Raw genomic sequence first — 17,624 nt, forward strand, 5'->3', positions numbered from 1 at the left:
GCTACAGAGCTCAAAGACAGCAAAGGGCCTTTAGAAGGAGATGCTCAATCACTACACAACCACGTTCAATACAGCGGACTTCCTTCATAACTCTAAAATTTTCTTCATGCATTTAAAAACATTCTAAGAAAGAGTCTATTGACTTCCAAAAGAGTCAATGGCTCAAAAACGTGAAAATCCCACTGAATGTGGTACAAGTTCTTGAGAGCCGTTCTGCCACACTGTTTAGAAAGGTCTGAAATTGCACTTCTCTCGGTGCTACCAAAGTTTAACTCAGGCTTCCAAGGCTTATTTCCATTTTATAAGCTTATTCTTTTCTCATCAAGCAAATTTTCCAGAGATAAGCCTTAAGGTTCTTGAGCAAGGAATCTAAAAAAAAATTTTTTTTTTGTTTTGAGATATAGTCTCACTCTGTCACTCAAGCTACAGTGCAGTGGCACAATCATGACTCACTGTAGCCTCAACCTCCCCAGGCTCGGGTGATCCTCCTGCCTCAGCCTCTTGCATAGCTGGGACCACAGGCATGCAACACTAGGCCTAGCTCACTTTTTCTTTAAGTCTTTTGTAGAGAGAGGGTTTCATCATGTTGCCGAGGCTGGTCTCAAGCTCTTGGGCTCAAATGATCTGCCCATCTCAGCCTCTCAAAGTGCTGAGATTACAGGTGACAGCCACCACACCCAGCCAGAAGCCAGGAACCTTAACAAGACTCCTGTACCAAAAATGTTTAAGACTTCAAGGTAGGCCGGGCGCGGTGGCTCAAGCCTGTAATCCCAGCACTTTGGGAGGCCGAGATGGGTGGATCACGAGGTCATGAGATCGAGACGATCCTGGCTAACACGGTGAAACCCGGTCGCTACTAAAAAATACAAAAAACTAGCCGGGTGAGTTGGCGGGCGCCTGTAGTCCCAGCTACTCGGGAGGCTGAGGCAGGAGAACGGCGTAAACCTGGGAGGCGGAGCTTGCAATGAGCTGAGATCCGGCCACTGCACTCCAGCCCGGGCGACAGAGCGAGACTCCGTCTCAAAAAAAAAAAAAAAAAACACTTCAAGGTAGACAGAAAACACTAAAGATTGTATGCCTGTTTCAAACAAACTTTCTTATCTCACCCTTCCATCTCTGCCTACTGAAATACTACCCGCAAAGGATCAGTTAAATGATTTGTGGTGTACACATACAATGGGATATTATAGAGCATACATCTAATGAACATACCACAAATGAGGAGTCTTTCAAACACACTTATCTGGATCTTCTAATTTTTCTAGGATGATCACATATAACTTGAGTGGTTATGTAACAGTAAGAAATCCCACCAACCTTGAGGAGCACTGGATTCCATGTATACCACTCAATGCCTTGCCAACTGCAGTCTTCCAATAACTACTATTTCCTGACTGTATGATGGAAGGTCCAGCTCTGTCCAAATACTAATCAGGATATAAGCTCTCTTCTTTCCAAGACCTCCAGGGCCTGTGTTGTACCAGACTTAAACAATGACCGTATTGTAATTTCTGTTACCTGTGGTGGTACCATTCTCCTAAACCATCTACACGTTTGTTTTGAGTGTGGTACAGTGTTTTCTCTACCTTTCTACAGTCCTCTGAATCTAGCACAGGGCCTTCGTACTATTAAGAAATACACACTAAAAGAATGCTGCACGAATGTGTCCGATTTCATTGTACTTTTAACACGGCAGAGTAGACCCACGGCGACTTAAGAGTTCCCTGAACCCGAAGTCCAGGACTGAATCCTCTGAATTGGATCCAAAGTTCTCTGTGTATCCTCCATGCATTTGTCTGCAATGGAGAAGGGCATTTGGAGCCCCCAAAAACGTGCAATCAGAGCACTGGAGTTCTCATTTCAGTTGACCTACTGATTTGGTTTCAACCCACAAATAAACACATTAACCAACCCCTGCTACTGTCTCTTCCTCTAAACGAAGAAGATACCATTTTACTGAAACAGGAATTATAAAGGGATTTGAAATTACTTTTTCTCATCCTGCCCAGTGGCCCTCATCCAACAGGCTGACCCTTGGTACAGACTCATTGGCCTCGATTCTGGCAATCAGGCAATCAGACCTCAATCAAGGAAACATTTTTTTTTTTGGTTTGGTTTTTTTTGGTGGGGGTAGATGGAGTCCCACCATCACCCAGGCTGGAGTACAGTGGCGCGATCTCAGCTCGTTGCAAAACCCGCCTCCTGGGTTCAAGTGATTCTCATGCCTCAGCCTCCCCAGAGCTGGGATTACAGGTGCGTCCCACCACTCCTGGCTTTTTTTTTTTTTTTGGAGACAGAGTCTCGCTCTGTCACCCAGGCTGGAGTGCAGTGGCATGATCTCGGCTCACTAAAACCTCCAGCCCCTGGGTTCAAGCAATTCTCCTGCCTCAGCCTCCCAAGTAGCTGGCATTACATGCATGCACTACCACATCCGGCTAATTTTTGTATTTTTAGTAGAGATGGGGTTTCACCATGTTGGCCAGGCTAGTCTCGAACTCCTGACTGCAAGTGATCAGACCGCCTTAGCCTCCCAAAGTGTTGGGATACTGCGCCAGGCCTTCTAGCCATGTTTTTTTTTTGTTTTTTTTTTTTTTGAGACAGGGTCTTGCTTTCACCCAGTGCAGTAGTGTGATCACGGCTCACTGCAACCTTGACCTCTCGGGCTCAAGCAATCCTCCCACCTTAGCCACCTCAGCTTTCTGAGTAGCTGGAACTTCAGCCATGCGCCATCATGCCCAGCTAATTTCTACATTATTTTGCAGAGATGGAGTTTCACTATGTTGCCCAGGCTAGTCTTGAACTCCTGTGGTCAAGTGATCCTCATGTCTCTGACTCCCAAAGTGCTGGGATTACAGGTGTGAGCCACTATGCCAGGCCAAGAAAATACATTTTTTAATCTCAGGAAAAAAAGGTTAATCCTTCTAACCAAAAATACCCTCCAAACAGCACACCTGTGAATAAGACCGACTGATCACTTGGCACTGAGGCATACTGCTAGAAACTTCACAACATAGGGCCGGGCGCAGTGGCTCAAGCCTGTAATCCCAGCACTTTGGGAGGCCAAGACGGGCGGACCACAAGGCCAGGAGATTGAGACCATCCTGGCTAACATGGTGAAACCCCGTCTCTACTAAAAAATACAAAAAACTAGCCGGGCAAGGTGGCGAGCGCCTGTAGTCCCAGCTACTCGGGAGGCTGAGGCAGGAGAATGGCGTAAACCCGGGAGGTGGAGCTTGCAGTGAGCTGAGATCTGGCCACTGCACTCCAGCCTGGGCGGCAGAGCAAGACTCCGTCTCCAAAAAAAAAAAAAAAAAAAAAAGACACTTCACAACATGATCTCATTCCACGCTCAGACAGCTCTGAGCCAATTATCAGCCTCATCCTCATTTCACCAAGAGCCACTCTAGAGACCAGAATCCTGCCAGTGTGGGGCCTACTTACCTTTTCCTCAGAGCCTAGCGTAGTGCAAAGGTAGACATAGGTGCTTAAAAATGCTTTTCACCTAGGCAGTACTCAAATACCATATGATTCTATCTACATACAATACAAAAACACAGCCGGGTGCTGTGGCTCACGCCTGTAATCCCAACACTTTGGGAGGCAGAGGTGGGTAGATCACTTGAGGTCAGGAGTTCTCAAGACCAGCCTGGCCACCAACATGGTGAAACCCCGTCTCTACTAAAAATACAAAAAAAAAAAAAAAATTAGCCAGATGTGATGGCTGGCACCTGTAATCCCAGCTACTTGGGAGGCTAAGGCAGGAGAACCACTTGAACTTGGGAGGCAAAAGTTGCAGTGAGCCAAGATTGCACCACCGCACTGCAGCCTGGGTGACAGGGTAAGACTTGGTCTCAAAAAAGAAAAAAAAAAAAGAGAGGCCAGACCCTTGGCTCATGCCTGTAATCCCGGCACTTGGGGAGGCCAAGGTGGGTGGATCTTCACAAGGTCAGGAGATCGAGACCATCCTGGCTAACACGTTGAAACGCCGTCTCTACTAAACACACAAAAAAATTAGCCAGGCATGGTGGTGGACGCCTGCTGTCCCAGCTACTCGGGAGGCTGAGGCAGGAGAATGGTGTGAACACAGGCGGCAGAGGTTGCAGTGAGCCAAGATCACGCCACGGCACTCCAGCCTGGGCGACAGAGCGAGACTCCGCCTCAAAATACAAACAAACAAACAAAAAAACCTCCACAAATCTAAGCTGATCTAAGCTGTTAGAAATCAGGGCAGTGGTTGCCCATTAGTATTGGGATAGTCTTCTGGCAGGGCAGAAGGAGGGTTTCTGGGGTCATGATAAATATATGTTGTGACCTACATTCAGATTACATGGGTGCACTGAGTTCATGAAAATCCATCAAGTTGTGGCCAGGTGCAGTGGCTCATGTTTGTAATCTCAGAACTTTGGGAGGCCAAGGCAGGCAGATCACTTGAGAACAGCAGTTTGAGACCAGCCTGACCAACACAGTGAAATGCCATCTCTACCAAAAATACAGAAATTAGCTGGGTATGGTGGCGTGCACCTGTAATCCCAGCTACTCAGGAGGTTGAGGCAGAAGAATCACTTGAACCCAGGAGGTGGAGGTTACAGTGAGCCGAGATCGCGCCATTGCACTCCAGCCTGGGCGACAGGGCAAGACTCAGTCAAAAAAACAAGAAAAAAACAACAAAAAAAAGCAGTCTACGTGTTTTCTTGTCTGCCCCTATACTAGGTAGACAGCAAGACTCTCTTGGAAGAGAAAAATGTCCAGCATGAAATTCTAACACTGGAACTGTCAGGGACTGGTTTCATTTACACATAACGTTTACAACCTTGACAGAGAAAAATGCACTGTTTTTAAAATTTATATTAATTAGTTATAATTCAAATTGGCCTCTCCCTTTGCGCACAGAGGTAAGAGAAGCAAACCTTGTGCTTGCCTTGAGTGAGTGACAGGATCTTGGAGCAGCCAAAACCTCAGTAAATCTTGCTTCCCCACTATGGAAGCCCCACATGCACGCACTGACCCCTGTGCATTAAACCTGCAGCACCTCTGGGAACAAAGGGGTGTACCTTGTCTCCAGGCTGAAGGCCTTTTACCTTCCCTCGGATATTCTTCACCAGCTCTGGGTAGAAGAACTCTGGGCAGCGTTTGTGATCTGGTTCAAAGAGGGTGAGTGTAATCCGAACAGCTGCTGCGGCCGGCTCACAGTCCTGATGCTGTTCTGCTCCCCCAGCCTCCTCCTTCCGGGACTTCTTCAAAAATGCAGGATTCAGGGAACCTGGGAGAGAGGTGAACTGGACCCTGTGGGGCTCCGACATGGCTACCAACAAGTCTTAGCGGGTGTCACTGCATGGCTTCTGTTAACATTGAAAAGAAGGGCCAGGTCAAACGAAGATGATAAAATAGTTTACCTGTCTAATTAAAGAGATTTAAGTTTAAGAGAATTTCGTTGTCAAGAAAACTCCACTGTTATACTTTGTCATTTATTGCTTTTTTTCCTGCTTACTCATCCTAAAATTTTTTCATAATCATTCAGAGACAGTCACTGCTTAGCACACTTTCAGTCTTTTTTTCTATGTATCTATATCCTAGATCCTCGACCTAAAAGAACGCATGCTAACAGAGCCTTAGACCTCCACATTGTAAAGACTACTAAAATATTAATTGTTTTCCACTTAATTTGTCTAACACTTATTTTTTCTGGCTCAGAATAACCTTTAAGGACTCTTTATTTTCATCACCAGCAGTTTCCTATCATTGGGAGCCAATCTTCACAGGGACAAAGCTTTTACCAGCTAAACAAAAGATACTGCCTACCCCAGGATAGTAAAGAACCAGTGACTCAGGAGGGTGTGGCTAGGCTCACTTCCTAACAAAGTTACACACTCCTGCCCTGTGCACCACTCTCACACCCAAATACTGGCCTTGGCAAAATAAATTATCACGTGCCAAAGACCTTCAAAATCACTAGGGAATGGTCAAAATAGATTTTGAATACAGAATTCCAAATGTTCACAGAATATGAATACGCTAATACATGCCATACATGTTTTCTGCTTACTTCATCTATAATTTTGTGTCCTGCTTTTTAAAAGAGTTCATATTCTAGTGTGAACTTTCTACCATACCAATAAATAGAGATATTTATTGTCGCCTTGTTTATACAAGAAAAATGATGGAAGCAACCAAAATGACAATCAAATGACAATCAATCAGGGAATGGTTGAATAAACTGCGACTTTCTTACTGACTTGTAAGAGCTCTTGATACTATACATAAATTATTACATATTATAGATATACAACACCTGTCATATCTCTTATAACTGCTTTTTCTTGTTTTGTTATTTGTTGTTTAATGTTGATTAGAGTGAGGTATGATGAAATAAATGTTAACTTTTTTTTTCTGAGATAGGGTCCCGCTGTTATATCCAAGCTGGAGAGCAGTGGCCCGATCACAGCCACAACCTCCCAGGCTCAAGCAAATCTCTCATCACTTCAACCTCTGGAGTAGCTGGGACTACAGGTATACACCACCACGGCTGGCTAATTTCTCCTATTTTTTGTAGAGATGCTGACCCACTATGTTGCCCAGGCTGGTCTTAAGTTCACAACCTCAAGCAACTCTCCTTCCAAGGAAATGATAACTTCGTATGCAGTCAAAACTAGGCTCTTTTCCTTTGAGACTTTTCCCATTTCCTGTATGCCTAGAATGTTCATCTCCAACCAGATCTTACAGAAGAACTTGTGTATATAGGTTTGTTTTTTGAGACAAAGTCTCACTGTTGCCCAGACTGGAATAAAGTGACTCAATCTCAGCTCACTGCAACTCAACCCCCCAGGCTAAAGCGATCCTCCTACCTCAGCCTCCCTAGGAGTTGGAACTATAGGCATGCTAATTTTTGTATTTTTTGTAGGGACGTTGTTTTGCCATGTTGTCCAGACTGGTTTTGAACTCCTGGGCTCAGGCGATCCTCCTGCCTTGGCCTCCCAAAGTGATGGGATCACAGGTGTGAGCCACTGAGCCCAGCCTACATGGTCATTTATAGATATTTTTTCACATTTACTTCATTAACCCCAGATGAATTTGCTATGCTATAAAGTATGAGGATAGGCTGTAACTTGGTTTCTTCCAGTATCAATCACTAAACAATCCTTCCTTCCCGTGCTGATTTGGCATATATTGCAAAGCAACATCGCAAGTATCTAAGGCCTGTTTCTGAAGTCCATCTGTATATTAATATGGTATTTAGAGATTCTTTAACCAGTATTGCATTGTTTTGAAAAGTTTTATGATAGATTTTAATATTGCATAAGCTCATGTTTATTATCCTTCTTTATAAATAATACTTTGCCATTCCAGCCTATGTATTATTTTGGCAGGTTTCCAAAAAACTCACTGTATTTTGGTTGTAAATTAATCACAAACCTGAGTTAATTCAGGAAAATTAGCATATATCCATATACATGTAAACGTATTTGTATATATCCAATACTCATTTGTCAAATTATGATCATAAAATTGCAACATAACATCAGATAAGGGAACAAAATATCTGCAAATGAAGAGTTAAAATAATTCTAATCAGGCAGCAAAACGATTAGCAGTAAAACAGGTTGGTGATGCAAAAGACCATCTCCCAACGTGTACTAAGATGTTAAAGAAGATTTCCCTAAAAGAAACCTCCAAGGCCCTCAGGATATCTGTGATGCACTGGGGTGTGGAAATAAATCCCAGCTGCAGATTTACAGATTCCCCCACCGACAGAACCGGAACTGTCTCACTGTAAGAAGGGAATCAGCAGGTTAACCAATGGGATGTAGGAAGGTCATCCAGGAAGTGGCAACCAGGTCCTACTCTCCTTGTCCAGGCAGTAAACACATAACCTTATCTCAGTCCAAGTCTGAGAAACTGCAGCTTCAATCCTAGATGGCAAAACTGCTCCTTTCAGTTGCTTAAGTAACTCTCCAAGTCCAAGAAGGTAAAAAATAGGACTACAGGATAAAGTGAGTCAAACCTGTAGTCTATTAACACTTAGATTTTGCGTTGTTTTATAATCACTATAATGTTCTGCTGTTACTAAGTCACTTGAAACATTTAAGAGAATCCCATACCTTAAACAATGGTATGTTCAATTTACAACCATAATTCAAAATGCTTAAAAAAACACAATTAAGTTCAAACATGTTTGAATGTTTAAAAAAAACTGACTTACATTGACGTGTTTATTAGACTTACAAGAGTTGCCTAAGTCCTTGGAAAGATTTTAGTTTAGTTTTTTGTTTTTTTTTGAGACAGCTGCCTCACTCCTGTTGCCCAGGCTGGAGTGCAGTGGCACCATGAGAGCTCACTGCAGCCTCAACTTCCCGGACCCAGGTGATTCTCCTATCCCAGTCTCCCAAGTAGCTGGGACTACAGGCATTCACCACCGCGCCGGGCTTTTTTTTTTTTTTTTTTTCTATCTTAAGTAGAGACAGGGTTTTGTCATGTTGCCCAGGTTGGTCTCAATTGCCTGGACACAAGCAATTTGTCAACCTTGGCCTCCCAAAGATTTTACTACTAAGTTCATCTCTTTAGAAGTTTGAAGTATTTGAATCAGAAATATAAAGCTTTAAGTGCAGTTTAAAACATTTAAGATAATTTAATTAACTTTGTGATTTAATTAACTTTGTAAAAAGAGTTGGGAATTTAATCTGTTAAACTGGTGACTGAATTGAACCTTTGTCAAAGATCAAGTTTTTTTTTAAATAAATGTTCTTATATTTGTAAATAAATCAAGATTTGTGAGTAATACTTAAAAGGCTTAAAAATAGCCAAGTTTTTAAATACTCAACTTTACCCCAACACAGTGGCTCACGCCTGTAATCTCAACACTTTGGGAAGTCAAGGTGGGAGGACTGCTTGAGCCCAGGAGTTCAAGACCAGCCTGGGCAACACAGTGACACCATCTCTACAAGAAATACAAAAACCAGCTGGGTGTGGTGGCGTGCACACGTAATCCCAGCTCCTCAGGAGGCTAAAGTGGGAAGATCCCTCCAGCCAGGGAGATCAAGGCTGAAGCGTGCGCTGATTGTGCCACTGTACTCAACCTTGGGTAACAGTAAGACTGTGTCTCAAATAGTAGTAATTATTAATAAATATTCAACTTTAATGAGTTGAACACTATTTTAAGTGCAGAATTATACACATAGAACCACCCCTCTCAAGGCTAGGTGCAGTGGCTCACTTCCCGAAATCCCAGCACTTTGGGAGGCTAAGGCAGGATGATCGCTGGAGTTTAAGACTAGCCATAGCAACATGGTGAGACTTCTTCTCTACAAAAAATTTTTTAAAAATTAGCCAGGTAGGCCAGGTGCAGTGGCTCACACCTGTAACCCCAGCACTTTGGGAGGCCGAGGCGGGCGGATCACAAGGTCAGGAAATTGAGACTACCCTGGCTAACACAGTGAAACCCCGTCTCTACTAAAAATACAAAAAACTTAGCTAGGCATGGTGGCGGGCGCCTGTAGTCCCAGCTACTCGGGAGGCTGAGGCAGGAGAATGGCGTGAACCCGGAAGGCAGAGGTTGCAGTGAGCCGAGATTGCACCACTGCACTCCAGCCTCGGCGAAAGAGCAAGACTCCGTCTCAAAAAAAAAAAAAAAAAAACTTTGCCAGGTATAGTGGCACACCCCTGTAGTCTCAGCTACTAAGAAGGCTGAGGTGGGAGGATGGCTTGAGTCTGGGAAGGTCGAGGCTGCAGTAAGCTGTGATCCTGCCACTGCACTCCAGCCTGAGCAACAAGAGTGAAACTCCGTCTCAAAAAAAAAAAAAAAAAAAAAAAAAAAACAAAGATCCCCCTTTAAAAACCTCAGTTGGTGTTATTGAGAAAATACTAGCCTTCTTTGTCTGTTGATTATTCTCAGGAATTTTATGTTTTTTCTTACCGTGCATATATATCCTTTTAAACATTATATTTTCAAACTGGTTATTGATGAAACAGAAAAACTAAATTGTGTATTTCAACTTATAATGAGTACCCTTCCTGAATTCTTATTTTAATGGCTTTTTTCTTCCCCCAAAAGAGGCAGACCTATCATCCATGGAAATAAGAATTCTGTCTTCCCTTTTCCAAAAATTGCATTTCTTATTTTTGTTTCCTGTCTTATTGCACTGGCTAGAACTTTCAGGATATTAGGCAATACATTCATATTATCTAATAGTGGCAGAAATGTACCATGTTTCTGACGTTAACGGGAATGCCTCTAGGTTTTGGTGCAATGTTGATTAAAGATTTTTTTTTTTCGTGGGGGGACAAAACTCGCTCTGTCGCCAGGCTGGAGTGTAGTGACATAATCTGAGCTCACTGCAACCTCCGCTTCCCGGCTTAAGCGATTCTCCTGTCTCAGCCTTCCGAGTAGCTGGGACTACAGACATGTACCACCACGCCCAGCTAATTTTGTATTTTTAGTAGAGACGGGATTGACCGTGTTGGCCAGGCTGGTCTCTGAACTGCTGATCTCAGGTGGTCCCCCCGCCTGGTCCTCCCAAAACGCTGGGATTACAGGCTTATGCCACCATGCCCAGCCAAGATTCATATTTTCAATTAAGTTATTAAAACATCCTTCAATTCCTTACAAAGTAAGAATTTTTAAACAGGAACATGTTATTTTTATCAAATTATTCCCTAGTATCTTAAATACGCTTTCAAGATCATTTTGTCTTAAAAATACACACACAGTAAAATGACAGTTCATGAAGTTAATTCTTGGTACTTCAGGGAAACTGATCTCCCAAAAAAAATCAGGCTGCGGGACGACCCAGTACGCTAAACACCGACTTGCAACCGAAACCTCTAACCACCAAAATGCCTTGGGGAAACGCGTGGGGACCCGCCACCTTTTCCAGCAGGCTGGAACTCAACAAGAGCCCGACACCAAGTCTAAGTCATTCCTTGACACTGTGGAGTCTGTGATCAGGTCTGGGATCTTTTGCAAAACTGTGTTTCTACCTGGTCTGTTGAAGTTTGGGCCGGCGCTGCGCTCAACCGCAGCTAACACTTCCCACTTCATGGTTCAGTTTTCAAGTGTCCAAACTACGCCCGGCATCTGTCTTCCTGTTGTCACAACTTTTTCAGAAGTGCCAAACTACGGCAAGGCTAACGGGAGAGCCCGGACCCGACAAAGACACGCACCTTTGTCCCCAGAGCCGACGCGGGCCGCAGACGTCCCCCCGCGGCGGTCCTCATGCCGGTCCCCGGGCGGCGGCGCAGCTAGCGGTCGGCTCCCGAGCCGTGGCTCCCTGCGGGCGGGCGGCCCGCGCCTCGGCCCATGACCGGGTCCCCGCGCCCAGGGGAGCCTGGTGTGCCGCGCCGCGCGCCGGCCCAGGAGGAAGCGAAGAAATGCCAACTCGACGTCCGTACAGCCACTCTGAGGACACCAAGGGGTCGGGGGAGCAGCCTCCGGGCGCCCCGGGAGAACTTGCGGCGCGGGACCACGCGCTCAGACGGCGCCTCCGAAAGCGGCCGTCTGGAGGAGCGCTCCAAAGAACACGGGCGGTAGAGGCAGACAGGCGCGGACACCAGGGCCTCCCGGTCTGCGGCCAAGAAGAGTAGCCGGGCGCCGGAGCCCAGACCCGGCGGAAGCTGAGTTCCAGGCCGCGCTGAGCTCCGTCACGGCAGCTCACGGGCGCAGCGACGGGGCCGACCAGCGCCTCGGGCTCGGGAATGGCCCCGGGGCCCGCGCAGGACCAACGGCCTCAACGGAAGCGCCGAGAGGGGAGGAGCGCGGAGTCCAAGGCCCGGGGGCGGGGCGGGCCGCGAGGCCGGCTCCCTCTCGCGCTCAGCCGGTCGCACCGTCGCCGCCGCCGCCGCCGCCTCAGACCGCGGACGCTTCGTTGTCACGAGCCGGAGGGAGGGGGAAAGAGCCGGGAGTCTCTGCGCTCCGGCGCGCGGAGACCGCGGCGCTCGCGTCACGTGCCGGTCGGCCAGCCAATGATCCCCGACAGGCGCGGTGACGTCAGAGCAGCGGCGTGGCCGATGACAGCCGGCCCCCATCACGTGGTCGAACCCACTCCAATGGGCGGCGCCGAGGCGACCTGCTTGTTCCCGGCGGCCCGTGCGTCGGCGGTGGTTGGGTTGTAAGATGGCGGCTGTGAGTCTGCGGCTCGGCGACTTGGTGTGGTGAGTCCGGGCGGCCGGGCCAACCGAGACGCGCCGGGGAGCTGCCCGCCAGGGTGCGGGGTTCGCTGCCGGCCCCGGAGCTGCCTTTCTGTGCGCTCCAGGTCGCGGAGAGAGGGGAAGAGAAGGTGCCGGCGCTTCCCAGCGGCGCCGGGCGGAAGGGGCAGTCCAGTCCCGGGGGACCGAGGCCGAGGGTGGCCACGGCGGGCACCGGCTTTGATCCCCGAGGCCGCCCGGGAGGGTTCTGCACTCGGGGCCCAGATACTGGCGGCCCCTGTGAAAGGACCCGCCAGTGCTGCGAGGCTTCCTTGGACGACGGGTTCCCGGGGTCTTGCTGGTGCTTCCCAGAAAGCAGAAGCGTCGGGGACCGGACCTGCGAGTCCATCTCGCCGGTGCCATTCGGTCAAAGCCCAGGTTGCGATGCAGCCGACCTGTGCGGGCGGCTCAGCTGGGATTGTCTAAACCGGACTTCTCGCGTTGCCCCGCGAAGAAACGGAGGGGTAGTTCTTTACAACCAATGGCTTGGCAGTGACCAGTGCAGGCTTGGGTGCCTCCCGCGTTCTGCTTCTCTGTCCCAGACAACCGCCCGAACCAAGGCTGATTGTCGCCGCCTCCCTCGAGCTGCATAGCTTGTTTCTCCACCCAGAGGAAGGCTTCCATTAGCATTTGTCAAAGCCAGGCAGGTCTCCTGTTGAATTAAACCAGACTTAGGGAGGGAAAGTCTGTGTTTACAGAGGAAGCTGTCCTCCCACCTCCGTCATTAAGAAGCTCCAGACAAGTGACTTTTGACAGTTGTGTTGTTTTGTATTCCTTGTCAACAGAAGAATGGTTACACGTTGTGCACATAAGTATACAATTTTGCATTTTGCTTCTGAGGGTCTTGGGCCCAGCTGTGGAAGCTTTTGTTCCGGCACTTGAGGATGCCAGCAGAGATTTCGGAAAATAAATTGCGTACTGAGTGGGTTGAAGGAGATAGGCTGACTTTTCCAGGTCGAGTGTTAACTCTGTGTGTTTTCTCTAGGGGGAAACTCGGCCGGTATCCTCCTTGGCCAGGAAAGGTGAGTGTCTTGCTACTAAAGGAAGATATCTGAAGTTGGGTTTGAGGAGGTGGAGAATGTAAGATGCATTCCTCTCAGTTTCTAGTATTGAGTTAAACTGGGCCCATTCAGATGGCACTTAGAATTTTTTTTCTCCTAGTATCAGTTATTTTTTAAAAGGCAATGCAGTATATTCCAGATCATTAAATCTGCTCTAAACGCTTATTTCTTGATTTAGAGGAGGTTTATGAAGTTTCTTTTTTAACCCCGGAAATAATTCTAATCTGAATTTAGCTTTATGCTTAAATGTAACAAAAGGAGAGGAAAATATAAATTATCCAGGAAGAGAAGTCTAAATGTAGGTTAGTGAAAAGCCAAAGTATTTTTGTCCCAACTAAGTTTAAATCTTCTTTCCATGTTACCATATGTGCTACTCCAGTGCCTCTTTGCAGAAGTTGGCATTCCAGATTTTGCATGAGGTGATCCATCATTGCTTTCCAAATGTTGTGTTTTTATATTCTTGCTTGGAGCCCAGGAAGTGTCTTTAGATGGTCTCTTTGCAATATGGTGTTTTCTGTGCCTCAGTTGTCCTTTGTTTTCACTATGTCCTGTCTCAACTCTTCCTGCACAGGAAGTATTTCAAAGAGTGTCCTCTGCTTTTTTTCAGTAATGATGGGGTCACATTGGGGCGGGACAGGTTGGTGGGGGGGCAGGAGATGTTGTTGATCTTAGTTTTAACTGCTTGTAAAACAGGGCCTCTACAGTGAAAGGGATATTGTGTCTGCTGAGCACTGTGCTACATGTTAAATATTGGGAACTTGTAGAATATCTACACATTTCCACAAATCTCTAGAAAAATGGGAGATTTAGACAAGTACTAGGCCTTGGGTTCTGTTTTGTGTATAAATACATTTATCTGTAAGTCATTTTAATTTACTTTTTTCTTCCCAACATAGAGCTGTGTAGAGCAATGTGGAGCCACTAGAGAGTGGGCTGTGCGTTGCCAGCCAACCTTTTTCCCCCTTTTATCCTCCAGATTGTTAATCCACCAAAGGACTTGAAGAAACCTCGTGGAAAGAAATGCTTCTTTGTGAAATTTTTTGGAACAGAAGATCAGTGAGTAGTATTCACCAGGAGTCTCCCTTTACCTTTCTTTCTGGGTTACCTGGAGTCTGAGCTGCTTTGAAAATATTCTAAGGATCCTTAGTTCAGTCTTCTTATAATATATAATACTGGCATCTCACTCTGGCTTCATACCTAAATAAAGGTGCAATTTCTTGCAGAAATTGCCCTAGACAACTGTCCTAGGCCTATAACTAAGTCAGGCAAGAACTAGGTTCATTTACCTTCTAAATGTAATAATCACATCGAAGTAGTTTCTCACATGTTTCTTTACCCAGCTCCAAAGGCAGTTCCTTTTTGTTTTTGAGACAGGGACTTACTGTGTCACCCAACCTGGAGTGCAGAGGCACAGTCTCAGCTCAGCACAACCTCTGCCTCCCCAGCTCAAGCAGTCCTCTCACCTCAGCCTCCCGAATAGCTGGGACCACAAGTGTGCACCACCATGCCCAGCTGATTTTTTGTAGAGGGGGTTTTACTGTGTTGCCCAGGATGATGTGGAACTCCTGGACTCAAGCAATCCACCTGCCTTGGCCTCCCAAAGTGCTGGATTATAGGCATGAACCACCACGCCCAGCTGGCAGTTATTTTTATGAAAGCCATGTTCAGTTCTCTTTTAATGCTATATATCATTGTGGTTCATGCTTGAGGTATACAATGAAAACTAAAATTGTATTTACCTTAATAAAAGTAATTGTTCAATCCTGTTCTCATTTGTAAAACTAAGTGATTTGTTCTGACATTATTATAGTAGGCCTTTTTGCTGGATCTGTCCTAAGTTAGGGAAACCAGGACCATTAATCTGAGACTCTTTGACCATATAGCATGTTGTAGTGAGGGGAAGAACGTGCATTAACTTGAGTTACTAGTGATTTGTTTAGCTTTCTGATCACTATGTCAAGTTGCTTACCTGAGTCTAGCTAGATGGTTTGACCTTTTTTTTTGAGATGGAGTTTCACTCTGTCACCCAGGCTGGAGTGGAATGGCGTGATCTCAGCTCACTGCAACCTCCACCTCTCGGGTTCAAGCAATTCTCGTGCCTAAGCCTCCCGAGTAGCTGGGACTACAGGCGCACACCACCGCGCCTGGCTAATTTTTTTGTATTTTTAGTAGAGACAGTGTTTCACCACATTGGCCAGGCTGGTCTCAAACTCCTGCCTGACCTCAAGTCATCTGCCCCCCCGACCCCCGGCCTCCCAAAGTTCTGGGATTACAGGCGAGAGCCACCGTGTCCAGCCGATTTGATTTCTTTAAGTAGTTGTATTTCTGTTATTCTTACAGGAAAATACAGTATTAGACTTAAAAAAAAGTCTCTGGCTTCTCTGGTAAATTTAATTCTGATGGTTAAAGTATTTCTTCTTAGAAAGCAACATATTATAAACAGTATTCTTCACTCATCCAGGAGTTTATATGTCAGAGTGCTCTTCCTGGTTTCATATTTACAGATGTAGCCAGCCCCAGTTCTCTATCACAAGCCAGCTTAGCAGCCTGTGTTGGCAGTATTTCAAGGAGATCGCTGGCCTGAAGCTGTGGAGCCAGAGCTTCTGGAAGAGGGAATGTTCTTATAATTCCATGGATTTAAAAAAGAAGATTTGGCCGGGCATGGTGCCTCAGGACTGTAATCCCAGTACTTTGGGAGGCCAAGGTGGGTGGATCACTGGAGATCATGAGTTCGAGACCATCCTGGCCAACATAGCAAAACCCCGTTTCTACAGAGAATACAAAAATTAGCTAGGAGTGGTGGTGTGTGCCTGTAATCCCAGCTACTTCGGAGGCTGAGGCTCGAGAATCACTTGAACCCAGGAAGCAGAGATGGATCGGGACACTGCACTCCAGCATGGGTGACAGAGCGAGACTCCGTCTCAAAAAAAAAAAAAAAAAAAAAGATTATGTGCAGAATGAATGATGGCAGATAATTATTTATTCTAGGCTGGGCACAGTGGCTCATGCCTGTAATCCCAGCACTTTGGGAGGCCACCACAGGAGGATTGCTAGAGCCCAGGAGCTGGAGACCAGCCTGGGCAACATAGCAAGACCTTGTCTCTGCTTAGGAAAAAAAAAAAAAATTTTTTTTTTCTTTTTTAATAGCCAGGCATGGTGGCACACTAGTGTAGTCCCAGGTATGCAGAAGGCTAAGGCAGGAGGATTGCTTGAGCCCAGGAGGTCAAAACTGCAGTGAGCCATGATCACAACATTGCACTCCAGTCTGGGTGACAGAGCTAGACCCTGTCTCAAAAAGAAAAAGAATTCTAGAAGAGGGAGAGATCAGTGGAGAGCCATGAGATCCAAGAAGACTGACTGAAGAGATGGGATTTGAATCCAGCTCTGGAAGATACGTAGAATCCGGATGGACGAGGACTGTAGGGGCATTTCAGGCAGTGGAGATGCTGTGAACAATTGGCATTCAGCTGGGTGTTATGGAAAGGGAGAGGCTCCCTGCCTGAGGTAAGTTGTGCTTAGGAATAACAGAGGCAGTATGGTTGGCTCAAACTTCATTAGCTAAACAAATAATTACACAAGTCTGAAACAAAAATGGGAACTCAGTCTCATTACAGGGAGCCTAGCCTGAAAGCTATTGTTTCCTTATTTTTTTGTTTGTTTGTTGTTTTTAGTTTTTGTTTTTTTTTTGAGACAGGCTGGAGTGCAGTAGCACAGACATGGCTCACTGCATCCTTGACTTCCCAGGCTAAGGCAATCCTCCTGCCTCAGCAGTCCGAGTAGCTGGGACCACTGGTGTGCACCACTATGCCCTGCTACATTTTTTACTTTTTTTTTTTTTTTTTTTTTGGAGAGACAGGTTCTCACCGTCTTTCCCAGGCAGGTCTCAAACTCTTGGGCTCAAGTGATCCTCCCACTGTGGCCTCCCAAAGTACTGGGATTACGGGCGTGAGCTACAGCGCCGAGCCCCGATGTGTGTATGTGTGTGTATATATATATATATATTTTTTTTAAATGCTAAAAGGCTAGAGTAATAAGCTGTGATCCTTGTTTATAACAAGTGCTAGAAATAGGACACAGAAAATTGGAGTTGAGTTAATTTCAGAGCTTAACCAGGCAAACAGGTGAAGCCAGTGGTGATGTGCTTGCTGAAGACAAAAATAGCCTTATAGTGGTGGTGGTGATGATATAATTTCTAACTGACTAAGGTTCTTTGAATGGTTGTAAACAAGTGTGATACAAAGCAACTGCTAAATGCAATATTCTTAACCTTTTAAACTCCTTGGATAGAGTTAGACATTGTAAAAAACTATAAAAATGAAGTCGCTGTGGTACTAGTGTTATCTTTTTTGGGTAGACAGTGAACTTAGAGTAAGGAAATGAAGGGGAAAG

General features: G+C 46.0%; 2 protein-coding genes across 12 annotated transcripts in view; one reads left to right on the top strand and one right to left on the bottom strand.

The window, feature by feature from the left end:
- The window catches only part of UBN1 (ubinuclein 1), a 36,081-nt gene extending 24,194 nt beyond the window's left edge, over positions 1-11,887 (bottom strand). For 3 of the 6 annotated variants that reach the window (XR_002519127.2, XM_009195935.4, XM_021931727.2), the window contains exons 1-2: positions 11,155-11,269; positions 5,052-5,339 (exon numbers count right to left, since the gene is read on the bottom strand). Coding sequence is in view for 5 of the 6 variants with exons in the window: in XM_009195935.4 (XP_009194199.1) it covers positions 5,052-5,300 (249 nt within the window). In the remaining variant the exon portion in view is untranslated. Of the gene's footprint in view, positions 1-5,051; positions 5,340-10,971 lie in introns of all 6 variants that reach the window. The other 3 variants (XM_003916491.5, XM_009195934.4, XM_003916490.5) reach the window with 2 other exon arrangements.
- A 92-nt stretch (positions 11,888-11,979) lies between these two features.
- Positions 11,980-17,624, top strand: part of GLYR1 (glyoxylate reductase 1 homolog) — a 46,717-nt gene continuing 41,072 nt past the window's right edge. The window contains exons 1-3 of one of the 6 annotated variants that reach the window (XR_004179860.1): positions 11,980-12,141; positions 13,160-13,196; positions 14,212-14,291. Coding sequence is in view for 4 of the 6 variants with exons in the window: in XM_031658504.1 (XP_031514364.1) it covers positions 12,104-12,141; positions 13,160-13,196; positions 14,212-14,291 (155 nt within the window). In the remaining 2 variants the exon portion in view is untranslated. The remainder of the gene's footprint in view (positions 12,142-13,159; positions 13,197-14,211; positions 14,292-17,624) is intronic. The other 5 variants (XR_004179861.1, XM_031658504.1, XM_031658503.1 and 2 more) reach the window with 5 other exon arrangements.

Source organism: Papio anubis, chromosome 18 (assembly GCF_008728515.1).
Source record: "Papio anubis isolate 15944 chromosome 18, Panubis1.0, whole genome shotgun sequence".
NCBI classification, from domain to species: Eukaryota; Metazoa; Chordata; class Mammalia; order Primates; family Cercopithecidae; genus Papio; species Papio anubis.